This window comes from Heterocephalus glaber, unplaced genomic scaffold, assembly GCF_053883595.1.
Source record: "Heterocephalus glaber isolate CG9 unplaced genomic scaffold, H.glaber_assembly_v1.0 deba00001429, whole genome shotgun sequence".
In the NCBI taxonomy this organism is placed as follows: Eukaryota; Metazoa; Chordata; class Mammalia; order Rodentia; family Bathyergidae; genus Heterocephalus; species Heterocephalus glaber.
Genome location: NW_028258294.1, coordinates 17,910,583 through 17,932,255, shown reverse-complemented (window position 1 = coordinate 17,932,255; position 21,673 = coordinate 17,910,583). Strand labels below are relative to the sequence as shown.

The following is a 21,673-nucleotide window of genomic DNA, read 5'->3' as shown; positions in this document are numbered from 1 at the left end:
AAACTTTCATTCTTTAATTTTGAGATGAAATGATTTTACATTTTTACTTATACTTTTAATGCTTTTTATGAATTACTTATGATGTAATTGTGGTAACAGTCTTTTACTGATTTCTAATAATTCTATATATTCACAGTTGATTGTCAAAATGGTCGCAATCTTACTGCTTTAAAAAAATTTTTCTTTATCCAGTCTCCAGTTGATAGGCAACTGGGCTGTTTCCAAGTTTTAGCTATTACAAACTGTGCCGCTATAAACATGGGTGAACATATATTGCTGTGGTATGATAAAGAAGATGTGTTTTTTAAATTTTAATAAAATGGAGTACTACTCAGCCATAAAGAATGAGAAACTAGAGATGGCTATACTCTTAAGTGAAATAAATAGGACACAAATGTGTAAATATGGAATAGTTTCTCTGGTGTGAGAAACTGAAAGTGTAAATAAGGATCAAAATATATCATAGATAATGTGAAAAAGGAAGGAAAGATCCAAAGGGGAAAGGAGAAGTGGGAGGAGTAGGAGAAAGGAAAGAAGGGAGAGGAATAAATATGAGAAAAGGAAAAAACAGAAACAAAGTTTTTGTAAATACGGAGGGGTGGAGGGGTTGAAGGGAGGGCCGGGGAATGGGGAAAAAAATAACCAAGATACATTATGTAAAGGTACAAATTCCCAATGATGAATGTCAGCATATTGTATACCTAAAATGTACCAATAAACTTAATGTATAAAAAAATTTCAATTGATTTTTAAAAATATTTAAAAATAGCTTTATTATCAAAAACACACATACAGAAATTAAAACCATTCAAAGAAGAACAATGCAAGGGGAAAAAACTGCAATAATATTTAAATACAGTAGAAGTCAACCAAAACAAAACTGAAAAGCACTTAAACATTTTTCCATATAACTTAAAAAAGCATCTCAAGCACCAACAAGACACCAGAGGATGTGATTTGTTTCAGAAAGATCCCCCAAACCAACATTGAACAAATAATGATCTGGAAAAAAAAACTCCAGTTAGCTAGCAAACTCCACATAAGCCAAACTTCTCCCCAATTTAAATTTTTATACAGTCATATGACATGCGATGGAAACACAATCCGAGAAATATGTTATTAGGCAATTTCATCCGTGTGTATCCTTAATTACACTTTCAGTTTCTCACACTAGAGAAACTATTCGGTATTTACACATATGTGTCCTATTTATTTCACTTAAGAGGATGACCTCAATATGCATCCATTTAGCTATAAATGTCTCTAGTTTCTGGTTCTTTTTTTTTTTTGAAAGGGATTGAACTCGGGTTCTTGCACTTGTACAGCAGGCGGCGAAACCACGGAGCTAAATCCCCGGCCCTAGTTTCTGGCTCTTTATGGCTGAGTAGTATTCCATTTTATAAAAAAACCCCACATCTTCTTGATCCAGTCTCCAGTTGATGGGCACTTGGGTTGTTTCCAAGCTTTAGGTTTTACAAACTGTGCCGCTATAAACATGGGTGCACATATATCGCTGTGGTAAGATTCTTTTAATTCTTTTGGGAAGATACCCAGGAGGGGGATAGCTGGGTCGAATGGGACCTCTAAGCCTAGTTCTTTGAGGTATCTCCATACTGATTTCCACAGTGATTGCAACAGTCTGCACTCCCACCAACAATGGAGAAGGGTTCCTTTCTCCCCACACCCCACCAGCATTTGTTATTGGATGATTTCTTTATAACAGCCATTCTTTCTGGGGTGAGGTGGAATCTCAGTGTTTCATGTGCATTTCTCAAATAACCAGTGATGTTGAACATTTTTTCGTGTATTTATTTGCTGCTTTTACTTCTTTGTCTGAGAAATGTCTGTTCATTTCAGATGCCCAGTTTTGAATTGGGTCTTTGAATTTGGAGGGTCTGATTTTTTTCAATTCTTTATATATTCTAGATAGTAGTCCTTTATCTAAGGTACAGTTGCTGAAAATTTTTTCCCACATTGTAGGTTGTCTCTTAGCTCTGTTGGTGGTTTCTCTTGCAGTGCAGAAGCTTTTTAATAAGATTAGATCCCAGTTGTTGATTCTTTGTGCAAGTTCCCGTGCCATTGAGGTTTTGTTCATAAAGTCTTTTCCTATACCAATGTCTTCAAGAGTTCTACCTAACTTATCTTCCAGCAAATTTAGTGTTTCTGTCTTGATATTTAAATCTTTAATCCACTTCTATCTTAGTTTAGTACATGGTGATAGGTATGGGTCTAGTTTTAACCTTTGGCAGATTGAAATCCAGTTTTTCCAACACCGTTTATAAAATAGGCTATCTTTCCTCCAAAGAGGATGGTTGGCTCCTTTGTCAAAGATGAGGTGGCTGAGCATATGTGTCGTTGTTTCTGCATTCTCTAATCTATTCCACTGATCCTCGGGTCTGTTTCTTTGCCAGTACCATGATGTTTTTATCACAGTAGCTTTGTAATATAGTTTCAAGTTGGGCATTATAATACCCCCAGCCATATCTCTGTTGCCTAAAATTTCTTTTGCTATTCTAGGTCTCTTACGGTTCCTAATGAATTTTTGGACTGTTTTCTGAAATATATTGAAATATATTGGAATATATTGTTGGAATTTCAATCGGCATTGCATTAAACCTATATAATAGTTTTGGAAGTATAGCCATTTTCACTATATTGGTTCTTCCTACCCAGGAACAAGGGATGTCTTTCCATTTTCTTATATCATGCTCAATCTCCTTTTTCAGAGTGCTATAGTTTTCAGTGTAGAGGTCTTTTGCTTCCTTTGTAAGATTGACTCCTAGATATTTCATTTTTTTGGATGTTATTGTAAAAGCAATTGTTTCCCTAATTTCTCTCTCAGTGAATCTATTATTTGTATATAAAAAGGCTATTGTTTTTTGAGTGTTGACCTTATATCCAGCTACTCTACTGAATCTGTCAATTAAGTCTAGAAGTCTTTTGGCAGAGTATTTTGGGTCTTCTATGTAAAGTATCATATCATCAGCAAATAATGACAGTTTAACTTCCTCCTTTCCTATTTTCATTCCTTTTATTTCTTTCTCTTTTCTAAGTGCTGTGGCTAATGTTTTGAGAAGAATATTAAATAGGAGTGGTGATAGTGGGCATCCTTGTCTTGTTCCTGATTTTAGTGTGAAACTTTTCAGTTTTTGACCATTTAGTATGATGTTGGCTGTTGGTTTTTCATAAATAGCCTTAATCAAGTTGAGATAAAGACCTTCTATTCCAATTTTCTATAGAGTTTTTATCATGATTGGGTTTTGGATTTTGTCAAATGCCTTTTCTGCATCTATTGAGATGATCATATGGTTTTTGTCCTTGACTCTGTTAATATAGTGTATTACACTTATTGATTTATGAATGTTGAACCATCCTTGCATCCCTGGAATAAATCCAACTTGGTCAGGGTGTACAATCTTCTTGATGACCCTCAATTGTTTTTTAATAATTATTTTAAATTTAAACTTTACCAAAGTTATATATGGTTTAAACATAAAATATTTCCATATATCTTATTATGAAATAATTAGCCATATTTTCCTTATTCCTTCTCTTTAGAACAAATAATTTTTATTTCTTTTAGCTTGTTCTTTTGCTGTTTGGCTTCATATTTCTTAATGACATTCTTGATATTTAAGTTTTATATATGACCTATTAATGTACTATAAAGTATTTCTTATACCATTATTTATTCTTCTCCACACTTCCCTTTCTCCTAGTCTACTAAAATACTTATTAATGTATAATTTTTTATGCATAATTTTGTTAGGTTAATATTTAACATTTTTGTTATGACTGCATAAATATTTTTGCTGTTGTCATCTAGTGTAACATGAATATTTATTATTTATCATTCAAATTTTTTGGGTTATCATTAAAAATTAGGATTTTGTTTAGTTTTCTACGTAATTTGTCACCAATTCTTTCTCTTTGAGAGTACAAATACTACCCTGTTAATCCTCTTAACATTCAAACAGTAGATTTTCTAACAATTTATCTTTTTGTGGCCATTCCTTCTACATTTAGACTAGTTGCTTTTTAGATTTGTTGCACAGCTGAAGATTTTCTTTATCATCATTTTTTTCCTTTTTCTTTTGGCTCTGGGTCTTTCAAGAAGCCATCAGCCTGGCTGAGATGGATTTCACAGTGCATCAGTTGGGACCTTTTGTCAATTATCCTCTCTTAGTTGAAGGACAAACCTCAAATGTGGCAACTATAGGCATTTATCACTTAAATTTTTTTTTAAAGGGCTAACCTGTGCCAAAGAGGATGTCAGCTGACAGTATGATCTCTACTTGTTCAATATTATGGATGGTATGGAGTTTGGATTCAACTAATTCTATTTCAGCCTCACCTTTGCCCCCAATTTTCAGAACTACCTAATGCCTTTTAACCCTGAATCTTTGTGTGATTCTGAAGTATAGACTGGCTTGCCTTAGGCTTCCCCCTCAGCTAGCATAGGTTTTAGATTTCTTTTGTTGTCCGAATCAGTTACTACTTGATCATCTGTTTTTTTCTTTTGTAATTTTAAATTTTTATTAGTACATGTTTGCAGTACATAATGATTACATTCATTGTGGGGAATTGGTACATGTACATAATACATCTAAATTCTCCCCCCACCTGTTTTTTAGAATATGTTTTTTCTTTTTTTGGCCAGTATCAGATTCATTTATTTATTTTTTAAGTCCCTATGAAGTTAATTCTCATAAACACAGATTAACAGCCAGAATAACAGGCCAAAAAACACATAAAACACATAAGACAATTATATTAAATCAATGTATACTTTTAGATACATTGGCCATGTCAGATTACAATAATTTTTTCTCTTTTTTCCCTTATTGTCTGTCTTTTATTTTGCTCTTTATTTTTTTTCTGAGTTTCTCATATAAGAGAACTCATGTGATATTTAAGCTTGTGTGTCTGATTTACTTCATTTAACATTATGGTCTCAAGGTGCACCCATTTTCATACAAATGACTGAAGTTTATCTTTCTTTATGGCAGAGTAGTCCTCCATTTTGTATTAATACCACATTTTCTTTATCCATTCATCTGTTGATGGAAACATAGGGTTCTTCCAAGATTTAGCTATTATGCATTGTGCTGCTATAAACCTGTATGCTTGTATCACTGTAATATGATATCTTCAAGTTTTTTAGGAAGATACCTAGAAGGAGAATAGTTTGGTCAAATGGAATTTCTATTTTTAGTTTTCTGAGGAAACTCCATACTGATTTCCATAGTGGTTATGCCAGTTTACACTCCCACCAACAATGAAGAAGGGTCCCTCCTCCTCAACCAGTGGCTCTTCAGCATTTGTTATTGTTTGATTTCTTGATGATGGGCGTTCTTTCTGGAGTTAGATAAAAATCTCAGCATTGTTTTATTTCATATTTCTTGAATGGCCAGCAACGGTGAACATTTTTTTCATGTATTTATGGGCTACTTCCTTATCTGACAAGTATGGATTCATCTTAGACATCCATTTTTTAAAAATTAGGTCTTTAAATTTGAGTGCTCTAATTTTTTGAGTTTTTTGTAAATTGTAGATATTAGCACTTTGAGGAGTAGCTGGAAATTTTTTTTCCCATTCAATAGGTTGTCTCTTCATGCTGTAGCTTGTTTCTTTTGGTATGCACAGCTTTTCAATTTGATATGATCACATGTTTTGATTCTTGGTATAATTTCTTGTCCAACTGAGGTTCGGTTGAGAAAGTCTTTGCCTATGCCTATGTCTTTAGGATTTTTACCTATTTTATCTTCCAGCAGATTAAGTGTTTCTGTTTTAATATTTAGATCTTTGATCCATTTTAATTTTAATTTTATGTATGGTGAGAGATATGGGTCTAGGTTCAATCTTTGGCATGCAGCTAAGCCAGATTGCCCAGCACCATTTGTTAAAGAGGCTGTCTTTCTTCTAGCTAAAGTCAAAGGTAAGATAACTAACTGAGTGTTCCTGGAGTTGTTTCATGCATCCTCTCTATTCTGTTCCATTGATCCACAAGTCTGTTTTTTTTGCCCATACCATGTTGTTTTTATCACTATTGCTTTATAGTATAATTTGAAGTCCAGAATTTTGATACCCCCTGCCTTACCCTTGTTGCCCAGAACTGTTTTGCTATTCTAGATCTCTTCTGATTCTACCAATTTTAGGATTGCTCTCTCTAGTTCTGTGAATAATTCTATTGGTATTTTGATTGGGATCGCATTAAATATGTATACTAATCTTGAAAGTATGGCCATTTTGAGTATATTGCTTCTGCTTACCCAAGAACAGGGGATATCTTTCCATTTTCTGATGTCCTTTTTTATCTTTTTCAGAGTACTGTAGTTTTCATTGAAGAGGTCTTTCACTTTCTTTGTTATGTTAATTATTATTTAATTTTCATTGATGCTATCGTGCAAGGTATGTTTCTCTAATTTCTCTCTCAGTGAATTTATTATTGGTGTACAGAAATGTTATTGCATTATTGATATCTGAGTGTTGATTTTGTATCCCACTAGTTTGGTTAATAATTCTAGCTCTGATCTTTATAATTTCCTTTTTCATAGTAGCTTTGTATTTAGATTGTTCTTGTTTTTCTAGGGCCTTGAGGTGAATCATTAGGTTATTCATTTGAGCTCGCTGTTTTTCTGATGTGGGAATTCACTGCTACAAGCTTCCCTTTTAGGACTGCTTTTATTGTGTCCCATGGATTCTAGCATGTTGTACTGGCATTATTGTTTGATTGTCAAGCTAATTTCTTTCTTAATTTCATCTGTGACCCATTGATTGTTCAATAGGGTGTTGTTTAATTTCCTTGTGTTTGCATAGTTTTTGTGCTTCCCTTTGCTATTGACTTTTAGTTTCATTGCACTATGTTCTGGTAATATGCATATGATAATTTCAGTTTTTTTTTACACTTACTTAAGCATGCTTTAAGGACTAGTTCTCCTTTGGAGAACATCTCAAAAGTGCTGATGAGAGGAATGTGTATTCTGTGGTTGTTGGATGGAAACTATAGATACCTATTAACTCTATTTGATTGAAGGGTTGCTTAAACGCTTGATTTTTTTCTGTTAATTTTTTGTCTAGTTCATCTTTTTATTGTGGCAGTGAAATATTCAGGTCCCCCATTCCAACTGTATTGTTGTTTATCTGATTTTTCATGTCTGTTAGTGTTTGTTTAATGAAGTTGGGTGTGCAGTTATTTGGTGCATATATGTTTATAATTATTATCCTTTCCTGTTGAATTGTACCCTCATCTAATATGTAGTGACCTTCTTTGTCTCTTCTGATAAATTTTGTTTGAAATGAAATTTTTATGAAATTAAGACAGCTACTGATGCTTTTTTCCATGTTCCTGTTACATGGAATATTATTTTCCATCCTTAGACTTTTAACCTGTGAATTTATTTTTGAGTTAAATGTGTTTCTTGTATACTTCATATTGTTGGGTTGTTTCTCAATCCATTCTGTGAATCTGTATCTTTTGATTGGGGAACTGAGGCCAGTCACATTGAGAGTTATTACTGAGAGTTATTGACTCATTCCTGTCATTGTATTATTTTTCTGTTGCTGATTTTCTTATTTTTTCCTTTTACTTAGTTGCTCATCCCACCAGGTATATTCATTCTTTTTGACTTATGTTATTGGCTTCATTGTATCTTTCTAGGATATCCTTGAAAATTTTTTGTAATGTTCTTTTGGCAGTCATGAATTTCTTGAGGTGTTCTTTGTCATGGAAATATCTCATTTCTCTGTCAATTTTGAAGGAAAATTTTGCAGGATACATAAGTTGAGGTTGGAAGCTATTACCTTTTAAGGCTTGAAACACTTCACTGTAAGCCCTCTTAGTCTTTAAGATTTGTGTTGAGAAGTCTGCTGTAATCCTAATGGGATTACCTCTATATGTTATTTGTTGCCTTTCCCTAACAGCTTTTAAGATTTTTGTCCCTATAATGGACCTCTGATACTTTGAGTATAATGTGGCACAAAGAAGTTTTCTTTTAGTCATGGCTATTTGGGGTTCAATATGCCTCATTTATCTGTATATTTATTTCTTTCCTTATATTTGGAAAGTTTTCTGCCATTGTTTCTGTGGACAGTTTTTTATGCAATTTGTTTTCTCTTCTGATTTTTCACTCATTCAAATTATTCTTAGATTAGTCTTTTTTAAGCCATTTAGCAGCAGTTGGATATATCTTTTATGTTCTCTTGTTGTTTTTAAGGTATCTAAGCAGTTGGTCTTTGAAGGCATCATTGTCTTCTAGTTTTGAAATTCTATCCCTGCATTGGTTGCTTATAGTACCCATAATTTCAATAAAATTTTTAATCTTCTGGATTTCTTATTGAATCCTTTTCATGGACTGTAATTCTTTGCTAAACTGGTCATTCATGTTTTATATCATTTTGCTTAGCTCAGCTAGCTTTTTGTTAGTGTCTTCTGAAAGTCCCTGAATCATTTTGGCTATTACTTCCATTATCTGTTCAGTTATAGCTTCTGTGATGCCACTGAGTACCACTTTGACCTGTTTTCTAACCTCTGTTATCCTTTTGAGTAATTTTGGTGTGCTACTGATGCTATTCTCCCCCTTGATGGCTGCTGCATTGGCTTTGAGAAAGTTGGGAGGCATTTTATTGCAATAGTTTTGTGTGTGTGTTTGTGTGTGTGTGTGCACGCTGAGTTTTGTGGACACTTATAGTGTAGAGACTTTGTTGCTAGTATAGAATCACATTAGTCTCTGTTCAGTGATGTACTTTGGGCATAGCTAACTATATTCTTTTGCCTCAGCCCCAAGATTCAGCCACCTTGGTCAATTTGGAAGGAGAGGATGCACTCTAAATAGCTCAACACAGAGTTCTCTGGGAATGTAATCTAGTATTTTAATGTCATAAAGGTAATCTGACTGTTGACTTATAGCTAAATAGCAACAATCATGTGACCCTGGTAATATTAAGCAAATCAACTACATTAGTATTGTCCATGACAAATTGCATATTAAGGTACCATAAAAACCAATTATGTATTACCCTTAACCCTAAAGAAGAAATCTACAATTATGATGTAAACATTAAGACAACCCAGGTATTACTTACAGCTAATACATACTAAATGCAACAGCTATATCTCTGCTAATGGAAGAAGAGAGTTCAACAGTAATTTTATAGAGTTAACTAACTATAAAAAGATTAATAAAGCTTTATGGTTATGCTATTAAAGATACAAGGATTGGGAATGGGGGAATGCAAGAGAAAAATTTGAAACCTTTAAGTATATGATATGCAAAGGAGCAGAGAGAAGTGGTGGAAAGAATGTTATTGGGGAGTAGGAGGACATTTATAGAATTAGGTAAAGATAAGAAAAAACTGATAAGAAATGGAAGATAAAAGAAAAAGAGGGAGAAAAGAAAAATGGGGCATAAAATAGGAGGAAAAAAGTAAGTGGATAAAAATAAAAATAGAGAAGGGGAAAAGAAAGAAAAAAATAAGAAGAAAAAGAGATAAGCAAAGAAGGACAAAGAAAAATTCTCCAAATCCCAATCAACTGGTGAAGAAGAAAGGAGGAAAGAAGAGGAAGAAAAAAAAAGGAAATTTCTCTGATTTTGAATTTGTGCTTTTCTTCCAGGATCTACAATTCTGTTTATTTTTATTTATTTATTTTTTCCAGTACTAGGGATAGAACTCAGGACCTTGTCCTTGTGAGGCAGGTGCAGTGCCACTGAGCTAAATCCTCAGCCCTGGGATCTGCAATTCTGAGGCAGTGTCTGAATCAAGACTTGTCCTTGCTCACACTATTAGTTATAGAAGGTAGTCAGACCCCAGATTTGTGCTGGATGAGGGAACCAGCAGGCAGTAGGATTAGGGCAAGAGTGCTAATGCTGTGACTTTCAACTTGGGCTGAGTCTGTGTCCTTTAGCTCAAATCCCTCAGGGGGTTTCTTTCCAACCTGACTTCAGGTCCCTGACCGTGGCTGTCTTCTGTGGCTGTCTCTCTCCCAGTCACTGTGGGAATGTAACACTGGGAGCCCTGCAATGAAGCCGTCTGTAGGTGCCCTGAGTCCCTCGTTCAAACAATCAACTATTCACTGGAATAGAATACAGCCAATCATCCTCTTCTTAGAAATGGTTGGCACTTGGACTGGAATCACTCACCAACTGTTTCCGGTTGAAGGACTCACATGGGAGCAAAATACTGCTTTCTCTTGACAGCTCATGGTACCTGCTGGTCCATTCACCACAGCATTTCTTTCTGAAGCCCTCTGGAGTCCCCAGTTTTCACTTTGTTTCTGTAGATTTGTTCTTTTCCTGCGAGTCACAAGCTGGGAGCCAGGGAGAAAGTTCAGATTGTCTCTTTCCCTCTTTGTGTTATGTTCTGTCTCTTCAATTTCTCTGTAGGTTTTAATTTTTCTGTCAGGTCCTTTTTTGGTTCCCAGGGATCTACTTCAATCTTTATTTTTCTCCCCTAAATTGTCATTTTCCAGTGTCTAGATCCTGAATCTTGGAGAGACTGATTTTTCTTTGCTTACCTGATCATCTGCTTTTTAACCTTCAAAATTTTGATGCTGTCTTTTCTCCCATTCTTTGTCTTTATATTCTATTTTTTTGTCCTCAATTGTAATTTAAGGGGGTTTCAGGAAGGAACAGAAATAGAAATGTGTTTTAAAATATTCTGTCTGCCTGAAAGTTCTCCTCTGTATTTTTTGATTTGGACATTTATGAAGTAGAGGTAAAATAGGCTGAATTTCATACTTTTTTTTTTTCTTCTTTTTTTGGTTGGGGATCGAACTCGGGACCTTGCACTTACGAGACAGGCGGCAGAGCTACTGAGCTAAATCCCCAGCCCTATACATTCTCTTTTTAATGCCCAAAATTACTCTTTCCTCTTCCATCTAACACATCCTTTAGATTCCTATTGAGTAACCACATTTTCTAAGAAGTCTTCCTTCAAGGATGAAGTCTGGACTAGATGCCCAGGCATTCCATATAATTTTATTATAATCATGCCTACTGTAACATTTATCACACTTCACTGAAACAGTTTCTTTACCAGCATTTAAGATCTCATAGGTTTCTGGAAAAACAAGAACAGTCCAACTCCAAAGCTAGTGTAAGAAAACAAATTTTAAAGATCAGAGCAGAAATTAATGAAATTGGGCTAAAAAAATACCAAGAATCAATGAAGAGATTTTTTTTAAAACAATAAACAAAATAGACAAACTCTTAGTCAATCTTACTGAAAAAGGAAAGAAAAGACTCATATCAATGCAATTAGAAATAATAAAGATGGAATCACAACAGACAACATCAAAATCCAGAAGATTGTTAGTAATTACTTCAAAAACCTCCAATAAATTGGAGAATCCAGAAGAAATAGCCTTCTAGATACATATTAATTACCAAAACTAATCCAGGAAGATATAAAAACCCTGAATAATCCAACAGCAGGCAATGAAATTGAGGCAGTTGTAAAAAAAAAAAATCTACCAATTAAGAAGAGCCCAGGGCCCAATGGATTCACCTCTGCATTCTACCAGAACTTCAATACTTCAGTACCAGAACTTCAATACCAGAACGAATACTCTTCAAACTCTTTAATGAAATTGAAAGGGGAGGAGCACTCCCAAAGTTACTCTTAGAAGCTTACATTATCCTGATTTCAAAACCAGACATGGACCCAACACAAAAAGATGACCACAGGCCAATCTCTTTAATGACATTGATGTGGAAATCCTCAACAAGATTCTTGCAAAGAGAATGCAACAAATTATCAAAAACATCATATGTCATTGTCAAATAGGCTTCATTACAGTGATGCAAGGATGGTTCAACATAGCCAAATCAATAAATGTAATACATCACATAAACAAGAAAAATCATATGATGATCTCAATAGATGCAGAAAAAGCCTTTGACAAAATCCAACATCCATTCATGATAAAAATCCTGAAGAAAATAGATATAAATGTACTTTATCTTGATCTGATAAAAACAGTTTATGAGAAACCAACAGCCAACATTATATTGAGCAAGAAAAAGCTAAAAGCCTTCCTTCTAAAATGAGAAACAAGACAAAGGTGTCCACTATCATCACTCCTATTCAACATAGTCCTTGAAACATTAGCCAGAGAAATCAGGTAAGAGAAAGAAATAAAAGAGATATGTATAAGAAAGGAAGAAGTCACATTATCATTTGCAGATGACATGATCCTTTACATAGAAGATCCAAATAATTCACCAAAACTCAATAACCAATTCAACCCAGAACCAATTCAACAATGTAGCAGGATACAAAATCAAAACACAATCAACAGTATTCCTGTACACCAATAATGAAGCCACCAAGAAAGAATTAGGAAAATAATACCATTCATAATGTCATCAATAAAAATTAAGTAATATTAATTTCCTAACTAAAGAACTGAAAGATCTCTACAATGAAAACTACAGTAATCTGAAAATAGAGATTGGAAGAGGACATCAGAAAATGGAAAGATACCCTTTGTTCCTAGATAGGCAGAATGAATATTGTCGAAATGACCATACTTCCAAAACTGATAAATAGATTTAATGCAATACCAATTAAAATACCAACAGCATTCCTCACAAAATTAGAGAAAACAATGCTAAAATTCATATGGAATCAGAAGAGACTCAGAATAACAAAGGCAATCCTGGGCAACAGGTTATGTTATAAAGTTACAGTGATAAAAACATCATGATATTGGCACAATAACAGACATGTGGATCAATGGATTAGTATAGAGGACACAAAAACAACCCCAAACACATTCAGCCATTTGATTTTTATCAAAGGGGCCAAAAAAGTATGCTAGAGGAAACACAGCCTTGTTGGGCCGGGGATTTAGCTCAGTGGTTCCGGCACCTGCCTCGCAAGTGCAAGGTCCCGAGTTCGATTCCCAGAACGAGGAAAAAAAAAAGTGGGTGGAAACACAGCCTCTTTAGCAAATGGTACTGGGAAAACTCACTATCCATATGTAGAAGATTGATTCTAGACTCCACCATCTCACCATGTACTCAACTAAAATAAAAATGAATCAAAGATCTAAATGTTAAAACAGAATCACTTATTCTTCTGGAAGATAAAGTAGGTAAAAATCTTGAAGACCTAGAAATAGGCAAGGACTTTCTGAACAGAACCCCAATGGCACAAAAAACATTAAGATTCAATAAATGGGATCATATCAAATTAAATACCTCTCCATAGCAAAAGAAACAACCAACAGAGTGAAAAGGTATTCCACAGAATAGAAAAAAAATTTGTCAGCTATTTTTTGGACAAAGAACTAATATCAAGAATATATAAAAACTAAAAAACAATCGACTCCCCAAAAATAAAAAGACCCAATCAAAAAATGGACAACTAAAATGAATACACCCAATAAATAAATGAAAAAAAAGTTCAACATCTTTGGTCATTGGAGAAAAGCAAAATAAAACTGAGATTCTATCTTACTCCAGAAAAAATGGCCATCATCAAGAAATCAAATCATTACAAATGCTGATGAGGCTGTGGGGGGGAAAGGAATCCTTTTACATTGCTGGTAAGAATGTAAACTACTACAACCACTATAGAAATCAGTATGGAGATTCTTAAAAAAACTAAAAATAGAAACTCCATTTGACCCAGCTGTTCCCTTTTAAGTATCTTCCAGAAAGAGTTAAAGACATCATATTACAGTGAAACACCCAAATCCGTTTATAGCAGCACAATTCATAATAGATAAATCATGAAGGTAGCCTATATGGTCCTCAATAGATGAACAGATAAAGAAAAATATGGTATTTATACATAATGGAGTAGTACTATCTATAAAAAGGGACAAACTGAGTCATTTGTAGAAAAATGTATGCACCTTGAGTCCCTAATGTTAAGTGACATAAATTAGACACACAAGCTTAAATATTTCATAATTAAAGCATAAATAAATTAAAGAGCAAAATAAGAGAATAGGAAACAGGGAGCCAGATCTTTTGCATAAAAGAAGGGGACCAAAAGATGGAAGAAGGGGTGAGGGAGGAGAGGGAAAGGGGATGGAAAAAAGAATGAAGATGTGTTATGTACATGGACCAACTCCCCACGATGAACGTAATCATCAAGTGCTGAAATCATGTACTAATAAAAATGATAATTAAATGAAGCCATGTTATTGTCTCTGCCCTGTTCACCTATGCTGAAGTTCTCTTTATTCTCATGTGATGTTGTGACTTGTGGCTAAGATTTATCTTTATTTTCTTTTTGAAATTTTCTGTGTATCCTTTCCATAAACTATATAATACCTAGTTTAAAACAATGATCTCATAGACTATTAATTTTGGGGTTATTGGGGCTGTATTTGATGTTTTGGAACTCCCAGTCCCAAGCACAGAGATTTAAAAATTTCTCAATCAAGCTGTATTGAGTACACACAGAAGTAAATCATATAGCTTTGAATTGATTTCTAATAAATACAGCAACTTACAGAGCTTAACTTTTCCTTAAGAGATCTTTCCTTTTTCAGTAGAAACCAAAAGGACAAAATACTAGCTCTATTTTCAAACAATGAATTCATAGATTTTAATGTTTTAACCAATGACATTTAAAAAGTACTTGGATTTCTTATTTATTTTTGAGACAGGATAGCTTTGAACTCACTATGTAGCCCAGATGGGCCTCAAACTCAAGGCAATCCTTCTGCCTCTGAATTACAGGCTCAGGATTTCATATTTAATATGAGTTTGTAGTAGATGATATGTAGCATTTTTATTTCATTTAAATTCTTTGAAATTCTTGAAAAGTTTATTACTTGGAAAGTTATCCATATTCATAATTGTTTAGAAAGTTCTGCTTTATAGTTAGGCATTGTAAAAATCTCTACAAGGAGGGCATTACTACAACTGCTGCATAAGCAAAAAAAAGGGATAAAATATTAAAAATAGAAAAGAGATTTTTAAAGAATATTTTAGGTGTTTTATTGTATTGTTTAGGTCATGATCTAAAATTTAGAAAATAATGATAATGAAAGCAACCTTCTAATATATCTTTGTGTATCTAGTTACAAAATTTTGTAGAGCAATAATCTAATAGTGTTTTTGTACTTTGTTTTCAAAAATATCAGCCAGTGGATAAAGTCTGACTGATGTAACCCTTCCAAGGGAAAGTTCTTGGAGAGTTTGTTTTCACTGGTATGCATATGTAGGAAGGAATATAGGAAATTTAGCCTTACTCATATTCTGATTCTGGAAGTATAAGATGTCTTTTGGGACTATCTATGGATAAGGAATGCCCTGGGAGATGCTTTTGTGATTTGCAAACTTGTCTTCTACAGGGGAAAATCTGTTATAGGGTGTGTAACTCATCTTCATAAGAAATTTGGGAAGGGAATGTGTGAGGGAGATTCTTCTTTCATGTATATACCTTATCAAAGGAGACAATCTCATTTGCCCTTATTTTATTTGGATTTTTCTAAAAAAGTAACATACAATGTGGAGAGTATGAAAATACACAAAAATTTATTAAGAAAAAATTTAAATTACCTTCAATCCTATTACCAAGAAACTACTGCTGCTGATATTTTGTTGCATTTAACTTCCCGGCTTTTCTCCCCCAATGTTTGTTTTTATGAATACTTGAGACACTACGCATATTTTTCTGGTTCTCTTTCCCACTTAGTGAGGAATCATTGCTGTTTCTTGAACTCGTTAAATATTCTTAAAAACATGATTTTAATGGTTGCATATTTTGTATGTTCTCTAATTTAACAATTTTCCTATTGTCATATAGTGTTTTATTAAATTTTTTCTTTTAAAGGTTAAGCTTTATTATATATTTTAATTCTTGTTAAAGTAACTTAAAGAAGTTCCTAAGGAATTTCTTAAGGAAACTCGGTCTTTAACCCTGAAGAGTAAAAGTAAACAGGGGTTTGTAGTGGAGAACAAGTAATATATTTGTTATATATAACTGTTAGTACTAGTACTTTATATGGGGAATTTTATTAGTACTATTTATATTATTTGTATTTTATACTTAACCAATTTACTATTTCTTTTTTCAGTAGCAAGGTTATACATTTATTAAAGGCAGGAAAAGAAACAGGCACTGCAGAGTGAGTTTAGGTCAAGTAAAAGTAGGAAAACAAGCACACCCTACAGTGTGAGAGCAGACCACCATGCCAGAGAGAGCAGAGGCCCCAATTTAGTATCTGAAAAAAAAGTTAGATCAAATCTTTCAGGATGACTTTAATCATGAATGGTAGTCTCCAGGACACATTTGTAACAGTGTATCAAAATAAAACAAATTTGGTCCAAGACCAAGGATTGTTAAACTGGGAGGGAGGCTATTAGTGGCTAAAGATATCTGATTGCTTGTTACCAGCATTGTTTTAATAAAATACAATAGAACAGAGGCGGGGATTTAGCTCAGTGGTTCTGCCTCCTGCCTCGCAAGTGCAAGGTCCCGAGTTCGATACCCATACCAAACAAAAAACAAAAAAACAAAATAGAACAGAAAAATATAGGTGTATCTCTTAGGTAAATCTTGTTATTAAAAAGAATGACTCACGTGTGGTGGCACATGTCTGTAATTCCAGCTACCCAGAAGGCTGAGGATGAAGCATTGCAGGTTTGGGCCCAGCTGGGCACTTTAGTGAAAGGTGTTATCCACTGTTAGGAAAGTTTGTTTAGAACCACGAGGGGGCAGTATATCACATTATTATTATTTTTTAAAATCACAGACAAGAGGTTTATACAAATTGATCTAGTTTTACAACTGATTATGATAGATAACACTTCCTTTAAAAAGATCATTGGGTTGTTAATTTACTATTGAGGACCTATCACATGGTACACACTCCATTAGACACATTGATAAATAAGATATATGGTCTATAATTTTGTAAGAAGACTACTGTGATGATGTAATCAGAATCCCCATGTCATTTTGGCCTTTTGACTTTCCAGTGTCATATCCTGTCCCTTCTTTACTTGCAGCCTGAGTTGTAGTCATAAAGAGTACTTGTAGTTTCCTTGTACTTGCTGTTCTATCTTCTGGAATATTGTTTGCTTCCCTCCTTGCCTGTTGAGCCCCAACTTAGCCCTAGGCCCCAGTGTCCTGACTTTCCCAGGCAAAGTTAACTATGGGCTTTCACTATGACCCTCTTTTGGGGCCAAGTTCAGCTCTACTATAGTTGGTTACTTGTGTTATTTTCCCCCAGGAAACTGAACTACTGGAGGGTAGGGATGTTTTATTCATTTCTGTTTCTCTAGCTGTCATACAGTGCCTGGCACAAAGATAGCACTTAAAATACATACTTAGTGGATAAGCAAATGGAAGTGCTATGAAGGTATGTTGTAATGAGAGCATTTTCTACATAGTATCTCCGCTGATCTTTCTACCCTTTCATTTCATATATACCTTTAAAAAGCAGCCATCTAACCTCCAAAGCAAACCAAAGACAGACTATTTTGCCAATAGGGAGGGAGAGTTAGGCTTTGTTAAATATGAGAGGGGAAGGGAATTTGGGAGGATAATTTAGGTTTCCCCAATATTTCCCCTCGACACCTTGGAGAATTATGTTCCATTTAAGAAATATAACAGCTAAGACTGAATTATATTTGTTTTTTCATCCTTTTCTTAATTAGCAGTATTTTCTTAGACAATTAGGTAAAGTGATTTTGTTTGCCTTTTGGCCAGCAGGTAATGACCCCAGTTTCTTTGATCAAGAAGACACAATGTCTAGTATAGTCCATTTGTGGTCTACAAAAGCTTAAAGGATTAGAGTCAAGTTTCAACATGTCTCAAATATTCACGAGGCAAATTAGGTTTTCCATCCATGTGGAATATGTATTTATTTATAAAAATTTTTTGAATTATGTTCACTTTAATCATGTTTGTAAAGTTATTTAAAAATTTTTAGCTTGCTCTAAATCTTGTAAATATATCCACACTCAAAATTGTTCAGAAAGCTCTGCTTTATAAAGAGACCTGATTGTATATTACAGGTGTAAGTCAGTCCTAAAGTCAGACAGACCTTGGTTTGATTCCTGGTTATGTCTTTTCCTAACCTGGTATCCTTGGGCACATTACTCAATCTTGCAATACCTCAATTCCTGCATTTTAAATACTAAATTTAATTCTTAATTCTTTAGGTTGCTAGGGGATTGGATCAGATTCTGAATATAAGGAGCTTACCACAAGACTTAGCATATTGTAAGCTTTTAATGAATGCTAGCCATTATTGTAACATAAGGTTTCTTTATTGTGAGATAAAAGGATTTTTCTCCTTGGCATGTAGACTTTTTATTTCTTTCAAATATCCAGAACTTAATGGATTTCCCCCAATCATGACTGGAAAGAAGAGTATTTTTTTCAACATTTTAATAATAGATAAGTTTTAGGAAAGTAAGGGCTTGTGTGATGAGAACTTGGCAGTGAAGGTTAACCTGTGGGATGCTGTAGTCCTGGGAGAACCCACCCCATGAACTTCCCTAACACTCTCAGTGTTCTTTCTTTTGCAAGTTCTTACCTTTGCTGCTGCTGCAGATGGAGCAGGAAATGTTGCTGTGCTATGAAGTACCTCAGTGCTCTTTTACTACTCTGGTAAGAGTGAGATTTAAGTATCTTTGAGGCAGACTAAGTTGTAATTCCTGTGGGCAAGGACGTTATTTTGCAAACCATATTAAATGTCAAATATGTGTAAGTGCTTAACACATTTTTAACAACCAAATGTGTGATTTTGCATTTTATATAATTATAATAACACTTGTTCAGAGACCAAAATTGGGGCATATAGTACAACAAAAGATTTAAAATATTTTCAGATATTTACTAATCAGGCATAAAGCACAATAAATTTCAGTAATTTGTGGGAAAATGGATGCACTTTAAGATCATAATTCTAAAACACTAATCTGACTGGAAGAGAGGTTAGGTAGAACTGTTGAAGACATTGGCGTAGGAAAAGATTTCATGAACAAAACCTCAGTCGCATGTGAAATAGCACAAAGAATCAACAAGTGGGATCTCATCTTATTAAAAAGCTTCTGCACAGCAAGAGAAACTACCAACAGCAGGAAGAGACAACCCACAATGTGGGAAAAAATTTTCACCAGCTGTTCCTCAGATGAAGGTCTACTATATCTAGAATCTATAAAGATCTTAAACAAATCAGCCTTCCCAAATTTAAAGACCCAATCCAAAAATGGGCATCTGAAAGCAAAAGACATTTCTGAGACAAAGCAGTAGAAGCAGCAAATAAACATGAAAAAATGTTCAACATCACTGGTCATTCAAGAGATGCAGATGAAAACAACACTGAGATTCCACCTCATCCCAGTAAAAATGGCTGCTATCATGAAATCAACCAATAACAAATGCTGGCAGAACTGTGGGGAAAGAGGAACCCTGCTCCACTATTGGTGGAAGTGCAGACTGGTGCAACCACTGTGGAAATCAGTGTGGAAAGACATAAAAAAACTAGTACTAGAGGTCCCATTTGACCCAGCTATTCCCCTGCTGGGTATCTTCCCAAATGAATTAAAAGAATCATACCACAGCGATATATGTGCACCCATGTTTATAGCGGCACAGTTCATAATAGCTAAAGCTTGGAAACAGCCCAAGTGCCCATCAACTGGAGACTGGATAAAGAAAATGTGGTTTTTAATAAAATGGAGTACTACTCAGACATAAAGAATGAGAAGCTAGAGACATTTATAGCTAAGTGGATGCACACTGAGGCCATACTTTCAAGTGAAATAAATAGGACACACATGTGTAAATACTGAATAGTTTCTTTGGTGTGAGAAACTGGCAGTGTGGATCAAAATGTATAATAGATAATGTGAAATAGGAAGAAAAGGTCCAAAGGGGAAGGGGAAGTGGGAGGGGTAGGGGAGAGGAATAAATATGAGAAAAATGAAAAAATGGAAACAAAGTCTTTGTAAATAGAGAAGGGTGGAGGGGTTTAAGGGAGGGTAGGGGAATGGGGAAAAAATAACCAAGATATATTATGTAAAGGTACAAATTCCCAATAATGAATGGCAGCATACTGTATACCTAAAATGTACCAATAAAATTAATGAAAAAAGATAATTCTAAGTGAAATAAATCAGACACAGAAGTTAAATATCTCACACTTTCCCTTATATGAGAAACCCAAAGTATAAATAATTTAAAGAGCAAAATAAAAGATGGATTATAGGAAACAGGGATGTAGACCTTTTGCAGATGGAAAGGGGATCCTGGAATGGAGGGAGAGGGAAGGAAGAGAAGGGAAGGGGAAGTAAAAAGGATTAAGATATGATATGCATATGTACCAACTCTCCACGATGAATGTATTTATTACGTATTGCAAATGTGTACTAATAAAAATTTTTTAAAAATTGTAATTTTTCATCTGGAAATAGTTTTCTACCCACAAAAGTGTTGCCATAAGACACAAATCTTATGTAGTTATTATCCATCTTTCCTTGAAGTTAGCATCTTACAGTACTTTGGTAAAGTAAGAAATGAATATTTGTATAATATTATCAATAAACTATACACTTGGTTAAGATTTCACTAGTTTTATTCTTTTAAGAGATATAGTCATGTTATGTTTTCCAGGTAGGTCCAGAACTCTGGGCTCCAATGGCCCTCCTGCCTGAGCCTCCCAAGTAGTTTGGGACACAAGTGCAGGCTTCCATACATGGCCCACCACCTTTTTCCCCAAGGATGTCCTTATTCTGTCTTGGGGTCCAACACAAGATATTATATTACATTTAGTTGTCCTGGCCTTTAGTCTCCTCTTATCTGTGATAATCTTCTTTTATAACCTTGACTGGTGATGTTAATCTGGACCAGATAGAATCTGCCAGATCATTGTACTGTAAAATTTTTTCCCCTTTGTAATTGTAGAACTTGCTTGCAACAACTAATTCTTCTTTTTCAATTTTAATGTTTTGATTAGTATATGTTCACGGTGCATAATGATTACATTGTTTGTGGGGAGTTGGTACATGTATGTATCACATCTTTCCCTCTCCCATTCATTTCTTGGTCCCCTTCCCCTTTGTAAAAGTTCTATCTTGCTGTTTCCCATTATCTATCTTTTATTTTGCTCTTTATATTTTGGGTTTTGCATATAAGAGAACCATTTAAACTTGTGCATCTGATTTATTTCATGTAACATTATGGTCTCAAGGTGTCTCTACTTTTCTACAAATGACTCAAGTTTATCATTCTTTAGGGTTGAGTAGTACTTCATTGTGTATGATTTCCATGGAAGAAGAAAATGCCAACCAGTCAAAGATCAAGTCTTTTGTAAAAGTTTGTAACAACAATTATGTCATGCCCTGATGAATAAAACTGTCATCTAACAAGATGTCTTCAGAGACCCTGCTTGTCTTATATAATCTTATAAATCTGGCTTCCCAGTAGGTATTCCTACTGAGAAAAAATATACTGACTAGGAGACTCAAGTTATCCAATTGGGGCTGCAGTTTATTTTTCATGTTTACTGTTCAATCCCTTTGAATTTTTCAAGTGTGGTGAATTTTTAAGAAACAAATTATCCTAGCATAAAGTGATAATATTGATTGTCAAACATTTAGAGTTGATAACAAGACCCCTTGTTGACATCTCCAATATACAGACAGCCTGCAAAGATTAAAAGAAATAGCTCTATTACTTATAAAGATATTATTAACCA

At 34.3% G+C, this 21,673-nt stretch overlaps 1 protein-coding gene across 1 annotated transcript in view; it reads right to left on the bottom strand.

Annotated features, from left to right (window-relative positions):
• Positions 1–603: 603 nt before the first annotated feature.
• The window catches only part of Cep126 (centrosomal protein 126), a 101,299-nt gene continuing 80,229 nt past the window's right edge, over positions 604–21,673 (bottom strand). The window contains exon 11 of the mRNA XM_004870802.3: positions 604–21,621. Within this exon, the coding sequence (XP_004870859.1) occupies positions 21,538–21,621 (84 nt within the window). The 3' untranslated portion in view covers positions 604–21,537. The remainder of the gene's footprint in view (positions 21,622–21,673) is intronic.